The following is a 17,489-nucleotide window of genomic DNA, read 5'->3' on the forward strand; positions in this document are numbered from 1 at the left end:
TGGTCTTCAGGCTGCTCCTGAGTTAACTGTTAGAGCAGCTGGTACGTTATATTACCTGGCACGATCATCTGCTTACCCCTTTGCCTCCTAAACAGACTGTAGGGTATTGGAAGGCAAAGACTGGCTCTCTCATTTCTGTATCTTTAGTCAACACAGGACTTGGTACATGTCTTTGGAATAAATGAAGACAGCCTTTCTATTTTATTTATACTTAAAATGTAACTTACAAGCACTAATAGCAGTAGATCTGAATAAACCAATTCAGTTAATAATCATATCAGGAAGTTGGAAGGAAGGAAGGAAGGAAGGAAGGAAGGAAGGAAGAAAGGAAGAAAGAAAGAAAAGGAAGTTACATGCTTGGACTCCACCAGCTCAGCACCCCCAAACCCCAATTTGAGAGCCATATGAAAATTATTTGTGCTTTCATAGTAACTTAAAGAATGCATATACCTTCTTCCATCAAATAAGAAAGTTCTATAAACATTGGTGTTTTCCTTTTTTTTCAAGTTGCTAGGAAGCTTAAAGTATTAATGTGTCATTGTACAGTATCTAGCATATTTGTTTCTTCCTGTTTATGTCTTTGCTTTTCTATTTTTTATTTTGATAATCTTATTATCTACTAGAGGCCCAGTGTATGAAATTCATTCACAGGAGACAGGGGTCCCCTCAGCCTAGCTTGCACCCTCTTCAATCCAGGACATCCCCCTCACAATCTGGGATGGCTGGCTCCTAACTGCTTTCCTGACTGCCTGCCTGATCACCCCTAACTGCTCTCCTGCCAGCCTGATCACCCCTAACTGCCTCTGCCTGCTAGCCTGGTTGATCCCAACTGCCCCCCCCCCCCCGCCTGGTTGCCCCCAACTGCCCTCCCCTGCTGGCCTGGTCACCCTAACTGGCCCCCCTACCGACCTGGTCATCATAACTGCCTTCTTTCCTGCCCCTCCCCTTCGCTGGCCTGGTTGCTCCTCACTGCTCCCCTGCCAGCCTGGTCACCTCTCACTGCCCCCCCTGTCGGCCTTGTTGCCCCACGCAGCCTGCTGTTCTGTCATTACTGTGAGGGCATCCTGACCAATTTGCATATAACCCTTTTATTAGCATAGATAAACCTGTTGGAAAAACTTGGAACATATAAATATACACACACTAAAAATACATAGCATGTTTATTGTTAGCTTGAAAGCTCATAGATGTTAAGGTGACAACGTAGAAAAGCAGATTGAGCCATTGGGGAAAACTTTGTGTTTGGTTACCTAAGCTGTCCGCGCCATTGTTAGACTGGGGTCTCTTAAATGAAAAATTATGTAGATTTGATTCATCAGGGGTTGGAAAAATGTTTTGTTGGCACAGAGAAATATTTTCAGACCCTCAAACTCTTCTCCAAAGGACTCCTTATCATTACAGATGATTTGCATCACGCAACATTGAGAAGAAAGGTAACTATTTCCAATATTCAGTGCACTCGAGAATCAGAGCCTGGATGAGTTTGAGCATCTGGCGCATGCCCTGGTCTTTGAATGAAGTGGCACACGTCATGCTGAGTGCAGGCCTCCATGATGTCTTTCCTCCTCTCCCAATCCAATCAGTCATCAGGCCAGTAGATGTCACACTGAAATCTTCCTCTTCCCCTGTCCTTCTCTCTCCCAAGCCTTCCTCTCTTAGGCTTCTTCTCCAATCCCATCACATGCACCCAGCACCTCTTAGTTTAGGTCTGAATGCACCTGCCAGATTTCTGTATCCTCTCCAGGGTCACCCTTTGCTGCACATCCACGTATTCTTGGCTCTGGGCATCCCGAACCACTGGTGTTTCCTCATGTTGTGATGATTGCCCATGCCATTCCTCTGGGTGAAACCTTCTCCCCTCTCCCGGCTCCCCCACCTTGTATCATCTGGCTAAATCTGCTCATCCTTCAAGACTAAGCTTCTCCCACTGACCCTAACACCTTCCTGTGTGCTTCCAAAGCACTCTGTACTGATCACAGCCCTCACGGCTCTATCACCTCATTAGGTTGTGAGCCACTGAAGATCAGGGAGTGAATATTTGTACCTGGCGTTCCCAGAATATAAATCTGGTTGACCAGAGGTGGTCTCGGAAAATGCTTGTTGAATGAAAGTGCACATGATTAGCTCACTGCCATAGAAGTGCATCTGAAATGGGCCTCACGCATCACACTTTCCAGGAAATGTGAGATGTGGATCTGACCATCTCCCAGCAGCCTATTGTTTCTATTATGTTTTTCTAATCCTTCTGAATTTAGTAAGTCCTCCTCACTCCTTCCCCTGACCTTTCCCTGTCTAATTAAAAGAAAATGCCTTAATCCATTTGGATTTGACTTAGATTTGTTTTTTAATCTGAAAGCTAATCATCCTAAGCACCATTTATTACATGGATTCTTTTCTTATTCATTTGAGGTGTATTCTTAACTTTTTATGTTACCCACATAAATACGTAACGTAATTTCTTTTGGGAACACTCTCTGCTACCCCATCGTCCCATGATCACTCAGGTTTAGTTACTGTCATTTTATTATACATACCTGGCTATTTTCTCCTAATGTAACTCTATTTTTTTCATATTATAAACCTACATGGGAATATTTTAAACATACAGAGAAGCAAAACATTTAAACTATTCATACCCGCATAATACAGAGATAATCACAATTCTTATGGTGATGGAAAAGGGTGGTTTTCTCAGAGGCTTGCCCTTAACCATCTTGCCAGGCCAGATGAGCTGACATCCTCCAGCCAGTCCTCTGTGGAATGTACTGGCTGATGCCAACAGTAGGCGGGCCTATGCACAGGGACCCATATACTGTTCTCAGCATCAGTGGACTGTGCTAAGCAGGAATCAGGTGCGTTTATTCCAACACAGCACGCCAGGTGAAGTTGTTAAATTCTCATTTCAATATTATGTATATAGCTAAAAAATGAATATGAAGAGAGTAATTTCTATGAAAACTAAGTTGAATGCTTCAGAAAGACTCTATTGACCCTAAAAATACCAGTCTCAAATTATTTATGCATGAGAACTATACACGTTGGAAAGAAATTATAAGAATCTGGAAGTCTCTACTCATCTGGCTTCATAAGCATTTCTAAATTCTTGTTCCCTTTTAAAGAAATCAGTATCTCCCATTATTACACAGGGTAATTGCATTATTGGTGTGGTGAGTGCAAAAAAGACAACAGGCTTCCGAGGAGCCAAAGAGCCACAGCAAAAGAACTGCACCCACGACGAAGACGGGCCAATGAATAGCTACTTGAACTTTAAAAAATGTTTCATGTATAATGATTTTCTCCCTTCACCAACTTTTTCAATTGACCCATCAGCTACCAGTGCCTACAGAATTGGTTAGTTAGGAGTACGTCTATGATACCTTTTATCATTTAAAAATGTATCCAGATATTGATTTTATATAAATGAGATCATGCTATAAAACTGCTTCATCCCATTTTTCTTTGATTATATTGTAGACATTATTCCAAGTCATTACATATTACTTACATCATTTTTAATGCCTCCCCAGTCCCTCCTGTTGAAGTTATACTCAATGCTTTTTATTAGACATAAAACTATGGGTTCCCCTTTGCAGGACTGACAGAAAAGGTAGAGTGCAGTCTTACACTCAGCCTAGGGTGTCTTATACAGTTAATCTCCTTTTCTCAATTTTCACTTGCCTTTTTATGTAATTCCATTTTTATTTTTGTGTTACAATTGTTTAACTTTGTGATAAACTGGAAAAATCCTTTCCAACTGATGGAGAGAGTAGACCAAACACATGCCCCTAATATCCTGTGTAAGGTTATAGGATGAGTTTGGATGGCTGAAAGCTCTTTTATTTTGCCTTGAAGGCAAACCTTACTGTTGTCTCTCTAGTCTGACATACCTAGCCGGGGAGCTTATGACTACCTAGAGAGCTTTAAGACTTCTGCTGAAACTGCTGATAAGCCCGTGAAATGGCCTAATAGCTGAGCTTTGCATTTTCTGGAATCCTAAATTTAAGCTAGGTGCACCTGCAAGATATTTTTCGCAGAATTTGGACAATAAATGCACAGTGTCAAATTAAAGGCACAAAGCATTTTTTATTTACACTGCTACTTGCCATAACAACAACAAAAATAATAATGTGAAGAGGCATGGTCTTGTAGGTTAGTCCCACAGCAAACATGATCAAAGATATAAGGCCAAATAGTCTCATAGGATGTTGGCTTCTTTCTGAACCTTTCAACACCTGTAAGAGGTTTGAGCTATAGAACAATTTGAACAAGCTCAAATGTCAATTATAATGATATCTAAACCTAGAAGTCACAAACAGTATTCTTTGTAAAAAAAAAACACAAAACAAAAATAAAAAAAACCCTCTATATTTTTCTTTGTAAATTTGAGGTTGAATATAGTTTCCATAGCCAAAAAGACAGAAACAAATTCTGGGTACTTTAGGAGATGTGAGGTTTTTCTACAAGCTCTTGCATCACTAGTTGGTCTGTATAACTATAAATTGTGCACCTCGGTAGCAGAATGAGCCCCCCAAGAAAGAATGAACAGTCCAGACTAGTTAATATTTTTCATTATCTCAAACACTTCTGCTTTTGAGGACACCTCACAAATATTCTATAACAACTTCTTTTGGCAAGATAGTATAGATACACATCCAGGGCTATGATCAGGGCAATACTCATATTTGCTAATAAAAAGCACTCTGGCCCAGGCTGGTGTGGCTCAACTGGTGGGGCATCTTCCCATGCACCAAAAGGTTGCCGGTTCAATTCCTGGTCAGGACACACGCCCAGGGATGTGGGCTCGAGCCCCATGCAGGAGGCAGCTGATTGATGTTCCACTCTCACATGAATGTTTTTCTTTCTCCCTCTATCTTCTGCTCTCTCTAAATTAAAAAAAAAATCATTAAACATTTTTAAAAAATAAAAAAAGCATTCTGTACAGCAAGAAAAACCCCAAATTATAAAACAACTCAGGAGAGATTTATTGGTATTGCCAAAAATACCCCTTCTTTAGTCCCCAATATCACTGAAAATAGATTAAATTTAATTCCCCCCAAACTTTAATGGGATACAATTACTGCCTAAATTATGGCCTACCGAAGTTTCACTAACTTAGCACATATCCAAGCTTCAATTTATGTGCAGGCCACTGCACCAGCAGGAGTGTTTTCCATGGTAAACCTTATCTAATAAGCTTTCCTACTGTGCCTGAAGACTGAATTCAGTTGCAACCTTAGCATTCACAGAGTGACTCAGACTCCAGCTAGGAAGTCTGGCCCGGCAGTGGGTGAACTTTGTACTTCAGAAATTAGTTTTCAGTACATTTATATTTCATACTTCAAGGACCCTAGGCCACACTGAGACGCTAGAAAGGAATATAGCTGGGAAATTCCAGGGTACCCTTGCAGTCGAGTGACTAAAATTAAAAAAAAAAAAAAAAAAAAAATATATATATATATATATATATATATATATATATATATATTTTTTTTTTTTTTTTTTTTTTTTTTTCCAGAGAGGAAGAGATAGAAACATCAATGATGAAAGAGAATCATTGATTGGCTGCCCCCTGCACGCCCCCTAGTGGGGATTGATCCCACAACCTAGATATGAGCCCTTGGTCAGAATCGAACCGGGCCAAACTGGCTAGGGCCCGAGTGACTAAATTTGAAGCCAAGATGTTATTCAGGATTACTTTCTATTGAAGAGTAGCAGAATATGCCACCCCCAAAATACGACTGTAGGAGAGCGGGATATGCCGCCTCAAAAAAATGATTATTTTGAGCTGTAGTCACATGCAGGGCGAGGTTTTCTCTGAACTCTCTTTACTTGCCTAATGACAGTCCCCTAAAAGGAACCCAATAGTCATCAATCCCTTTCTTGGGAGTTTCATCTGCCAGGGAAGACTGATTCTTATCACAGGAGAGGAGGCTAGAGGTTGAGGCCGCACCGGAACAAACCTTCTCACAATCATACCTCCCATTCATTCTTCTAAGGGCTCATCATCTTCCCTAAAGATCATTTATTCTCCCCCTCCCCTATAAAGACGGTATTTAAACTTGAATTCTAAGCCACCTCCAGGAGTTACCTACTTTCCCCTCGGCACCTCCCATGTATACATGACATTCATGTTAATAAATTCCTGTGTGTTTTTCTCTCATTAATCTGTCTTTGATTACAGACGTCTCAGCTAAGAACTCAGAAGGGCAAGTGGAAAATTGTTTTCCTCCCCTACACTATTAATCACCATCTTGGGCATGGGAAAGTGTTGCAACACAGTAAACAATGACACTCTTTCCTACAAAATTTTATTTATTACATAAAAAAATTCTGTACAGTTGTTAGAATAAAATACAGTTTTCATTATAATTCTGGCAACTGAGTCAGTACACAGAGAAAACTTAGCATTAGATCAGCACTTTTCCCCTCTAGTTCATATTTCTGCACAAGAAAGACATTTCAAAGCTCCATTTCATATAGGCTCATTGCGCTCTGAAGCCAGATGGAACTCCATCCCATTCAGAGCTCTTGGAAGTTGATTTTCCCAGCAAGATATGGATAACCCCAGAAAGTTAACTGCTCAATGTACATATTTTTAAAGTCCTCTGAGAGCATGAGGCTCTGTCTTGTAAAGTCTGCACTGTGTCAATGATGACAAGTCACAAATACTAGGGCTACAGCTGCGTCTGTGGGGCATGTTCAAGCACCTACTTGTTAGTTTCCCCACCTGAAAACATTGCAACAAGGAAAAACCCTAAATAATGCCAAGGTCACAGATCCTGAACTACAGAATTCATGGAAGGCTTCACTGTGATCCTTCAGTTCGTAATGGACTAAGACAGGATGTGATACAAAATTCGTTTTGACACCATGAAATAGAATGCACATGGGGATGGGGGGAGACCCAAAGGGTCTCAGAGGGAGAAGTATGCAGCACCACAACATACTTCTCATGCCAGATTCACAGCAGTGAGAAATGGAGACACACCGATGTGTGTTTTCTGTTCACATCATCCCATGTGCTGGGCTGGGCCTGACACTGGATGTGAAGGCTCAGAGCCTGAGAGGTCACTATTGCATTGACTGATCATAAAAGCATGGCTGCCTTATACTAAGAGCCCTATTCTAAACTATAGGAGCTCAGAGAGGTTGTGCCAACAAATATTTGAAATTGGACCTTTGGTCTTCGGAAGATATGCTTTGTCTTTGGTTGTTTTTCTAGGTACCTTCCACACTTTTCATCCCACTTTGGTGCTTATTGGCGGCAAAGTTTTTCTTACTCCTGTAATCAGATCAGCTAACAACCACTGAACCTTATTTCATTGGATACAGGGTCTACTTAAAGGGCAGTCAGGGGTCAAGACTATTTTGATAGTATAGTTGAAACATCTTTTCAATTATGGAGCTTCCAGCACCCTTTTATAGGAGGGAAGAAATCAGAAAACCTTAACGAAGGCAATAGAGTAGAAGAAAGGCAACTTTCCTCATGCGATGTCTCTGAAAAACCAAAACCAGCAAAACCAAGCAGGTCCAAAAGGGGAAGTTGACTTAGTCTCTGTCTCAAACCACCCCCAAAGCTGACCTCTGACTCTCATTCCTGTGGCAGGTAGAATGGCCTGCAGGAGGCTGGCAGTAGCTTCACCCCAGACCTGTTCCCATTTATTCCTCTTCTTGTCCAGGCTTCCTTTTCCTTACATGGAATAGCTCAATACACATTTCTACAAAAATAACGATCTCAAAGGAATTTCCTAACTGATGTGTGGATCAGATTCATGAGAAGGCCAGGACATTGTTTTAAAAATCACACACAAAAGGACATGTTAGATGTAGGGACTTATACTGCACTTGGGGCCCTTTTCCACCCGATATGGGAAGCTCCACCTGTGGTCCCTCCATTTGCTACCCTGGACAGTTTATTAAAGCTTTTTGGGGGGTTCGTGAGAGTGTTGGAAGCTGACCCTTTCCTTCACCAGCCAGTTAGTTTGAAAATGTAGGTAAAGGTTTGATGCCTGACCATAAGTGATGACCCAAATCTTAAAAGAACTTTCAACTCCTTTAAGGATGTCTGCTTTTTCAGAGGCTCTGCAGGTCTTCCCTGCAGATGCAGCACCCTTTCCTGACAGTGAGGTACAGATGCGGAGAAATCCATGTGCTCCCTCAGGAAGAAGAGTGGATGATGGGGGTTAGGGGGTGGGGGAAGGGAAGAAAGACAGTCCCATTGGCAGTGGTTCAAGGCTGCTCTAGTCACTGAAAAGCCAAAACAGGGGACACCTCCTTGATTTAAGAGGGAAAAACAACTTCTGAATGTCTACCCCTGGCATCTGCTCTGCCAACTTTGCACTGAAACTCTGTTAACTGCTAAGACTGCTCTGAGTTTGCTCCTCTATCAACTTTGACTGTTCTCAGCCATGCTGACTAATGTATTTTTACACATCAATCTACTGATAACAGTATGTTGTTTCATATCTGAAACTTACAAGGATTTCCTATCATTTCTTTTGGACTTTCTTGTCCACTGCAAATAAGGTGGCACCTTGCCAAAAAATCTGCCCTCCCTACCAGAGATATACACCCTCACATCTCCAAGGAAGTAAATCTTACTGGCCTGAAGATTAAGTGTTGACCATCTTGTTATTCACTCAGTTTCTATTTCCAAAGCTAGCACTGAGTCAAAGACTTCAAGTTTTAAAAACGATTGCAGATCAGATGTTGGTGGGTGCCATCTTAAAGAGCCCTTCAGTGGAGGCGTAATCACGACCTCATCTCAGAACACACCATCGAACCAACGTTAGAGAAACCTTTGACTTGTGCTCACTAGAGGGGAGGTGGAGAGGGGCTGGCGTATGAGGGCCCTGAAATTCTTAGTAGGATTTCAAATGTTCACAGATGGGCTACGTGCATTTGAGAGCGAGTCTGTTGCTTTCCTAAGCTTCTTTCTCAAGGGGTTCATGTCCCCTCAAATGATTAGGAACCTGCTTCTGAATGCCAAATATGAAATTCAGGTTTTAGCAAAGGAAAGTGAAACATTTCCAAAATCTCTGGGAATGACAATATTTTCACGTTCAGCTGGGTCTTGACTAGACCCTGGGTTACCTGGAAGCTGTACCCTTCTGAACTCCCTGGTCTGCAGAGTTTACTCCTCAGGAAATCACTTAAGTTATAAAACCAAGAATCAAAACTGAATAGAGTAGCCTAATATCTGGGTCCCTAATAATTTATCTTTTCAACACATTTAGTAATGAATTCCTTTGTAAAATGTCCGAGTTAAGTCCTGCCCACGTAATTTACAAAAGTGATCATTGACCATGCAATATTCAAATAGGAGCATCATCCTCAAGAAGAGATGAGGAAGAAGAGTACTATAAAATTTAGACAGAAAAGAAAGATTTTCCACAGAAATTCTCAAGTTTAAAAACGTGGCATTCAAGTTTTGTGTAAGAAATCCATTTTCAAAGATTTAAATCTTGGATTAAAATTTTCCTCTTAAGAGAATAAGAATTCAGCTCAAATTTACAAAATTTGAATGTGGGCAAGTATGCTACTTTAAGTTTATAAGTGTATACAACATGTTTAGCTTTTTGATTTTTTTTTTTTTTTTATGTCTGTTAGCTTTAGATTTTTTTCTTGGCACACTCAAGGTCGCTTTTTCATAACGTGGGCTCGATGCCAATAAACAGAGATGAGCTAATTCCGAAGGCCGCCACCGTATCTGAATAGGGCCTGCTTCTCAAAGGGCTGACACGCATCCGTGGTGCACAAAGACACACAGATATGCACTTAACGCTAAAGGCGTCGGTGCTAGGAATACCTAATACACCAATCTCAGCTTTATGCATTTGCTTCGGTACCCGCAATTTTCCAATATGTATTCACAGACCACATCTTTACCTTAGGCAAGCTGTTAGAATGCACTCCTGTCAAGTGGAATATATGAAAATAATACAGAAATTAACTGAGGCAGATGCATTGATAAGCCTCCCGACTCAGGATTTCTTTCTTTCTTTCTTTCTTTCTTTCTTTTTTCTTTCTTTTTTTTTAAGTTGCAGCACAGAAAGCAGTAGAGAACTCACTGAGAGGTGAGAGCTTCAAGATCCTTCTGAAGGTAACGTCTCAAAGGCTCTATTAAGGCCAATGGAAACTCCCAAAATTCAGAGATGGTTTCTGACCCAAAATAAAATAATGTTCAGGTCATCGTAATTAGTAGCTCTGGTAGTGGAACTGATCCCAGAATCCACTTTGTGGATGGGTGGTGAGGTGGCGGGGGCATTTCCGGAAATGGCCTTTATTAGCTAGTGCGGTTTATGTTGAAAATGGCTGCAGACTCAGGGGCAGTGATGTGGCCTCACAGACATTGGGTTCCTGCAGTAACCTCAGCTGTTTGGAGGAAGGGGGTGGGAGAAGCATCCCTCTCGTTAAAAGCAACTCAGGACCAGGATAAAGGAAGGGGCATCTCCTTGCTAGGCCTGGAACTGCCCTCGGAAGACAAAGGATCCCTTGGCGGATACCAAGGTCAGTGGTATTGAAAATGGGCAGATTAATGCCCTTTCCTAAAAAAAAAAATACACAAAACTATACAGAAGCATATCTACAAAGGAAAAACTTATTCCCAGAATGATTTTTCAAACAGACTCAGTGGGTGCCTCCTCCTCAACCATACAGAACAGGCTTGGGGACCAGCACACTACTAAGCTACTTAAATTACAGTGACTTAGGACTTGATTATGATATAGGATGGGCTAAAAGCTTTAATCCCAAACATTAAACATTGCATTAAGTGGTTTAAAGCGACGACCTGCTGTGGTCTCTGCTCACCCATGCAAGGATTATACAATCGCAATGCCCTGAATTTCTAATGTTTACCAAAAGCACTGGTAAGATTCCCATTGAAGATGGATCCCTTAAACGTATAGGGAAACGTAATCTTCCCCCTTCCATATTACATTACAGCAGAGTTCACTTTTGAGGCAGGAGCCTAGAAACTCCAAACTGTGCATCAGATCCTTAATCATCTGGTGGCAAACACCATAATGATGCTCCGGCCACCAGGATCCTCATGGACAGTTAAGAGGACCTTAAGATATGAGTCCGGAGTGCAACTGTGAAGATCCACCACAGAAAAAGACAAAAACAAAACAAAAACAACACACAACACAAAGTCAAATGTTCTATAAAATGGTTCCGGTAACCCCATTTGCAGATAAATTTTGTTTTTCATCTTATTTTTCTCACTTGGGCAGAAGATGGAGGCAGTGAGTGGATTGAGCAACAAGGCAGCCAGCCCATAGCTCGCTGAGGGATGACTTGCAATGGATGAAGGAAGCAGCGGGAACATCCAGACATAACCTCAAAACATTTCAATATTGCTTTAGGAAAAAAAAGGCCTCTGTGAGGCTTTCTAGAATGAATCCAAGAATGAAGCTCAGATGAAAGTGTTATTCTACACATCAAATGTCTCTCTTGCGTGTGCCTGTGGAGTACATATACACATCTGCATACACAAAACTTACTCAGAGGAAATAGCCTGGCAATTAATTTGGAACTCATGGTTCCACACAGATCACAGTTTCTAAACACAATGTTAGTAAAACAGAATTTATTTGTAAAACAGGACCTGTTATATAAAATGGCACACAATCGAGTTATACAAAAATACAAAATTTCTTTCTGATTACAGTGCTAGTTGCGAATGATAATTAGAAAGCATTCCTGGCGGTTTCCAAATAGTTGAGATTGCGAGCAATTGGAACAGGGAGCGGCAAGGGTCCGTGATGCCGGGATGTCTGAGCGAGCAGAACCCAATTTCCAAATTCAAGACTTCCGTCAGGTCACTCTGGAGCGACACCTCCTGAAATAGCTAGCTCCTCACAGGTCTTCTGTTTTGATACTCATCTTCCAGATTTTTGCCAATCATAAATTTAGCTCCCAATGTTCCTTAATGTCCCAAATCTATGTGGCTACGAAACAGAAGGTATTCTGAATTTTCTTAGATGATTTGCTCTCTCACCTATTTGGATAATTTTTGTTAGTTACATAATTATATTTATCCCTTTTTGCTGATATAAAATAGTACAATGATACAGTTTGTCAATGTTAGATGTTAACATCTGGAGAATTACTGTTTTCAAAATAGCGAGTTTCACAATGTTGGTTTCCCAGATCTTGCCAATACAGGAGCTCCTAACTGTGTGTTTTCTTTTTTTTAAATAAAATTTCTGATTCTTATTGCAAATATTCTGAAAAATCAGAAATATTACACGAGCTTTGAAAAGAAACCAAGGCATTTTAGCAAATTTTAGCCTAGCTAAAGAACACACAGATACTTAAAAGAAAAAATAAAATTTACCTTTTGCAGCAATTTAAGGTCCAACCCTTTGAAAGGAAGCACATTAGCAAACAGCTGCTTATTAATCCCTACTGACATTAATTGTATGCATTTCCATAATACCGGTCCAATTCACTGTCTAATTCTGGTAGGAGATAATGCTTTCTTTCAAAAGATTCTCCTTCCATGGAATGATAAAATGCTGAGGCTTTTCTTTTTCTGTACAGAGCCTGTATTTAGTGCAATAAGTTTAAAAAATTTGCTCTGAAATATTTACTTTACATTAACAAAAATAGCTTTTTTTAAAAAAATTGTAACAAAAAGGAGTTATCGCATAAACAGATCATGGATTATTCTTAGCAAATTACACTTTTTTTTTTTCTTAAAGCATTCACCATTACAATAAGCAGAACAATGGAATATTAGCCATTCATATCTGGTAAGCTTCAGGAATAGAAAAATCAAACAAACCAACCAACAAACAAAACTTTATAACCCAGCCCCAAACAAACAAACAAACAAACAAACAAAAAACGTTCAACACTTGAAGATCAGAACATTAACCAATTCTTCAGTTAAACATTGTAGAATTCTGGATGCTTCATGAATTGCCAAGGAGAGGAGCACCCTCCATTCTGTTTTCTAAGTTTACAGCATTTGAATAAAATGCTTATTTAGCCCTAAACCACTGGAATGGTCAATGCTTTGTGTTCAGTATTTCTCTCCCGTCTTTATCGCCCCCAGCATCACTTAATCTGCAAGTCAATTCACAGAAATTTGGAGGCTACATTAACTCATTGGGTGCTCCAGCTTCCTCTCAAATTAGGCACAAAATGTGTGAAAGGTGCTATTAAAGTGAAAAAAAAAAAAAAAAAGACAAACCATAAGAAAAAAGTTTGCATAAGAAAGATCATCTACCCTTTTCTTTTTTACCCACTCTCCTATAGAAGCATTAGGGTAAACTACAAATACCTGAGGAGTTGGTTACTTTTGAATGTTGGCTGACAAATGCATGAGCGATTATGAAACTTCTCACAGGGGGTCCTCTTATGTGGTTCTCAAAGTAAAATGACATGGCTTCTTTGATTGGGGAAAACTGGAGTGATTCCTTATTTCTCGGAAAGCACGGGAAGCATACGCCTAGTCTGGTCCCACTAGGACTTCATCGGGAAAACAAGATCTTGATTTTGATGCACTTGTCAGGGAAATCACCCCTGAATAAACTTTAGACAGAGAATTCGGGACAATCATCTTACCTAATTTAAATAACTAAAGTTAAAATCTCCTCTAAGTTATTAAAAATGTTAATCAGATATGAATCTCAACATTTCCATTAAGACAATTACAATTGAAAACATTAAATGACGGCAGTTGCCTTGTAAAAGCCACCCGTATGAAAGGAGTACATGTTCGACAAAAATAAGCATAAAAAAAGGTATTAAATCCCTGTTCCTTTTCTCTGATTTTGGCTGATTATGTGTGTGTGTGTGTATACATATATGTATACACACACACACACATGCATATACACACACCCACACACACTCACTCACCCACACACACACACACAGTTATGTGTATATATTGGTTTGGAATGTCAATGGGTTCCGTAAAGGTCGGCTGGGTTCAAGCGGAACTTGCTCCCGATGCCTAGAAAACAAAGTCACACAGAGCATCATCTTAGACAGTTACGGTGAGAAGGAGGTCATGAACGAAGGTACAAATGCATCGATGGTCACAAACAGCAACAAAGCAAAAGGAGCCGAGAGTCCTTCTCCCCCGAGCCGCTGTTCTGAGAAACCTCCGAGCTCTGCAGCCTCTCTGCCTATGCTGCTTGAGTGCCCGGCTTTTCCCTCTCCCTTTCCTCTGTAGATGCTTTCCTGCAGGTCACCAGATGTCTCTTGCTTAAATTTCTCTCTCACATTTGGTAAATTTTCCTAAAACCATTTCCAAAGATTTAGAGAGAGACCTCACAAACCTTCCAAGTTTTCTTCACTAGCTGAATCTCTCTCTCCCTCCCTCTCTCTCTCTCTCTCTCTCAAAAAAAAAAAAAAAAAAAAAAAAAGTCCAAGAGGAAAATTGGAGTACTTAAACATCCAGTTCAATAATCTCTTATCAAAAGGAAGATTTTAAACCTTATTTTTTTCCGAATATTATTTTATAGGCTAAAAATAAACCCTAAATTAAAATAACCCATAACGAGGGAGGTAGACAGTGAACTCAAACAGTAGCATTTCTACAAATATGACGAACTAGGTATGCCAGCATTGGAGAACTCTCATTTAAGGGAATAACGTCAATTAAAGCAAGCTAATACAAAGAAGTATACTCAATTGTACCAGTCCCCAAACTTCAGGCGGAATTTCTCAGCTAGTTCTTTAGGGATACATACAAGATGGTGGTGGTAGTATGGGGTAGACTCTTACCAGGCAAACCGTGGAAAAGAGGTAAGAATTAGAGGTACTGATAAGACTTTAATGACCCTGTGAGCACCATCTCACACTGCTCTCCTGAGGAGTTTTTTTCGCCACTTAAACCATCATTCTTAGGGACCAAATACTACAAAGTCCAAAGCGACAGAAGAACAATGCACGTAAAAAGATGTATTTGGGGACTTGCCATTAATTGCAAGCAATGAACTTATGAACAACAACAAAATAAAAGCAAAACTTGAATGAAGATTTGAATGCACTGTTTGAGTTAAGTGTCATTAATTTAAAACTGAAAGCAATTATAGGAAAACATTTCTCATTTTTCGGCTTCTGGTAGAATGCCACATAACCTAGTATTATTAATTATGAATAAGGGGTTTAGGTAAACTTGCATTCTGGTCTACCACAGCCCTTCTATCTTTCCCTCAAGAATACAATACTACATGCCAATCAATTACATGGTCAATCTAGCTAGTCCCAAACCTCCAAATATTTCTCCCTTTCTTTAAATGCTTATCACTGCACAATAATTGAATGGAAACTTCAACCACTGGGAAGACAGAGGGGGGAGAGGGGGAAAGGATGGTTTACATTTTAAGATTTTCTACACCTTTTAAAGTCTTAAGCTTGGAACCTTATTTCCTGAGTAATTAGGACAAGCAAGCAGTGGTGGAAAAATCTTCCTCACTTTTCCATGCCACCATAGGGCTGGCACAATCTTCACTGCCCTCCCCTTCGGCCTGCGTGAAGTAAGAGTGGTACAGAGAGAGGGGTAGGGAGGCAAGGCACCTGACTGGCGGGATTGCTGACTGGCATCTCTTGCCCATTCAATCTAGTTCTGGCTAATGCACACTTTAAAGTAAGAGCTATATAACCACTAGCTACATTCTTTTACTTATGATCAGAGTGATCTGTGCCTTGGGAATCTAAACATTGAAATTTTGCTTCATAATCATCAACGCTATTAAGAACATATCAAAATAGGTATTGGAAGGGGTTCAGAGAAAAGTGTTTATATCTAGATATTCTGCTAAGACTTTTATTTAGATTGAATATGTGATTATTTTATATATATAAAATCTTCCTCCACTCCTCTTAAATGAACCTATTTCCTTTTTTACTTTTACATTCTTAAATGGGCTTGTTTTATATTATATAGTTCTTACATTGGAAAACTATGAATCAACCCATTTATTAAAGTATAAAGAAGAAAAGAGAGACTTTACCTCACAGTTTTGGACACTATATGCAATTAGAAGGCAGCTTATTTAAAATTAGTTGCTTAAGACAATTATATAATATTTAAAATAAACATGCTATTTAAGAACAACACATTTGTAAAACACGTAGTAATTAGACCAATATATGCTAAGAGACATCTGTTGTTATGCAGTGGTGAGAACATCTTTCAGCTTAGGAGTCTCCTTACAATGATTAACTTTAAGGTGCCTTCTCCCATTCCGCCCCCCCGACCCCCAAATGACAGTAGAATGTCTGTATCACTGACCAGAGGTAACTTATCCTTCTCACAATTGAGCTGAAGTTGGAGAAGACCAGGTTGTCTTATTGGGTAGAAAATGTGGGTGTTGATGAAAAGAGACTTGTTTGCTACTGAAAAATAGCTTTAGAAACAAAGAAAAGTATAATCCAGGCAACAGAAGAAAAAAGTCAGCCAAGGGGAAAAGGCAGACACATAAACAAACTAATATTTAAAAAAAAAATAAAAAATGGAGAGTATGGATTTTAGCAAGCTGAAAGGAACTGCTCTTATCACCTTCCAGAATGACAAAACTTGAACTGTCCATTTGAATGCACCACCAAATGTTCAGTCCAATGGAAACTAGCCACTGACAGTTACAAAGAAAATTAAAAAAAAAAAAAAATGGAAACAGCAATTTCACCTTAGGGAGGAGACTAGGCCCTCCCCTGCCATGACCGCTCTTCCTTGTGACAATGCTGTGTTCCTTTCAGCTTACTTTTCCAGAAGGCGGTCTCAGGCGGGACAAGAATTCTGCCATCCAAGTGATGGGTAGACACACAAACAGAAAGAGCAGCACGTCCTGGGTGATGCAGACAGCAAAGGCTTCCCCCGAGGAGGCGCAGTCGGTGAAGACAGAGAGGGAGAGGAAGTGAAAGTGAAACTCGGGGAGGGCGGCCACCTCCTCCTCAGCACCTACCATCGGTTTCAGCTCTCTGGCGTCGGCAGCGCCCCCCTTACCAGCTTCCTTCATTGCTTTCCTACTGTTTTCCACAAACTCCTGCAAAACAGGGACCGAATGGCGAAACTCTTAGGTCCTTTCGCATTCTGAAGAACATTCACATTTTCGACTCAGTACTTACGAGTCAAGGGAGACCCTAAAATAATAGCCATCAATAATAGCAGCAGACACGGGAGTGGCTGAGTGTGTGAGGATGAACTGCAGTCTGTTGGTAGGTAACGTATGTTTCCATCCATTCACTGTGACAAGCTCACTTAGGAGAGGTAATGTTGGTTCTAGCCCAAAGAGAAGACACTTAACTTAAAGAAAACAAACTATTTTCCCATGTGGAGAATTTGTTTTACTTGTTGTTTTACTTTTTCCCTATCATGGTTAAATGGAATAGCAGAAACATTTTACTCCATAAGCCTCCTCTTTAAAACAAGCCTAGAAGGTAAAGGAAAGCACTGATACTGTAAGCACAGAATAATGTTTTTACCAAATCATAAGTCAGCTACTTTAAGAAAAGTCTACCTG

General features: G+C 40.2%; 1 protein-coding gene across 10 annotated transcripts in view; it reads right to left on the minus strand.

The window, feature by feature from the left end:
• SLC44A1 (solute carrier family 44 member 1) overlaps positions 1 to 17,489 on the minus strand; it is a 146,481-nt gene that overhangs the window by 20,871 nt on the left and 108,121 nt on the right. For 3 of the 10 annotated variants that reach the window (XM_036433134.2, XM_045579947.1, XM_036433142.2), the window contains 2 exons: positions 16,932 to 17,012; positions 11,577 to 12,233 (listed from right to left, as the gene is read on the minus strand). In XM_036433134.2, coding sequence (XP_036289027.1) covers positions 12,027 to 12,233; positions 16,932 to 17,012 — 288 coding nt within the window. In that variant the 3' untranslated portion in view covers positions 11,577 to 12,026. Of the gene's footprint in view, positions 1 to 11,576; positions 12,234 to 12,343; positions 13,973 to 16,721; positions 17,013 to 17,489 lie in introns of those variants that run through there. The other 7 variants (XM_036433140.2, XM_036433135.2, XM_036433137.2 and 4 more) reach the window with 6 other exon arrangements.

Source organism: Pipistrellus kuhlii, unplaced genomic scaffold, assembly GCF_014108245.1.
Source record: "Pipistrellus kuhlii isolate mPipKuh1 unplaced genomic scaffold, mPipKuh1.p scaffold_m20_p_12, whole genome shotgun sequence".
Classification (NCBI taxonomy): domain Eukaryota; kingdom Metazoa; phylum Chordata; class Mammalia; order Chiroptera; family Vespertilionidae; genus Pipistrellus; species Pipistrellus kuhlii.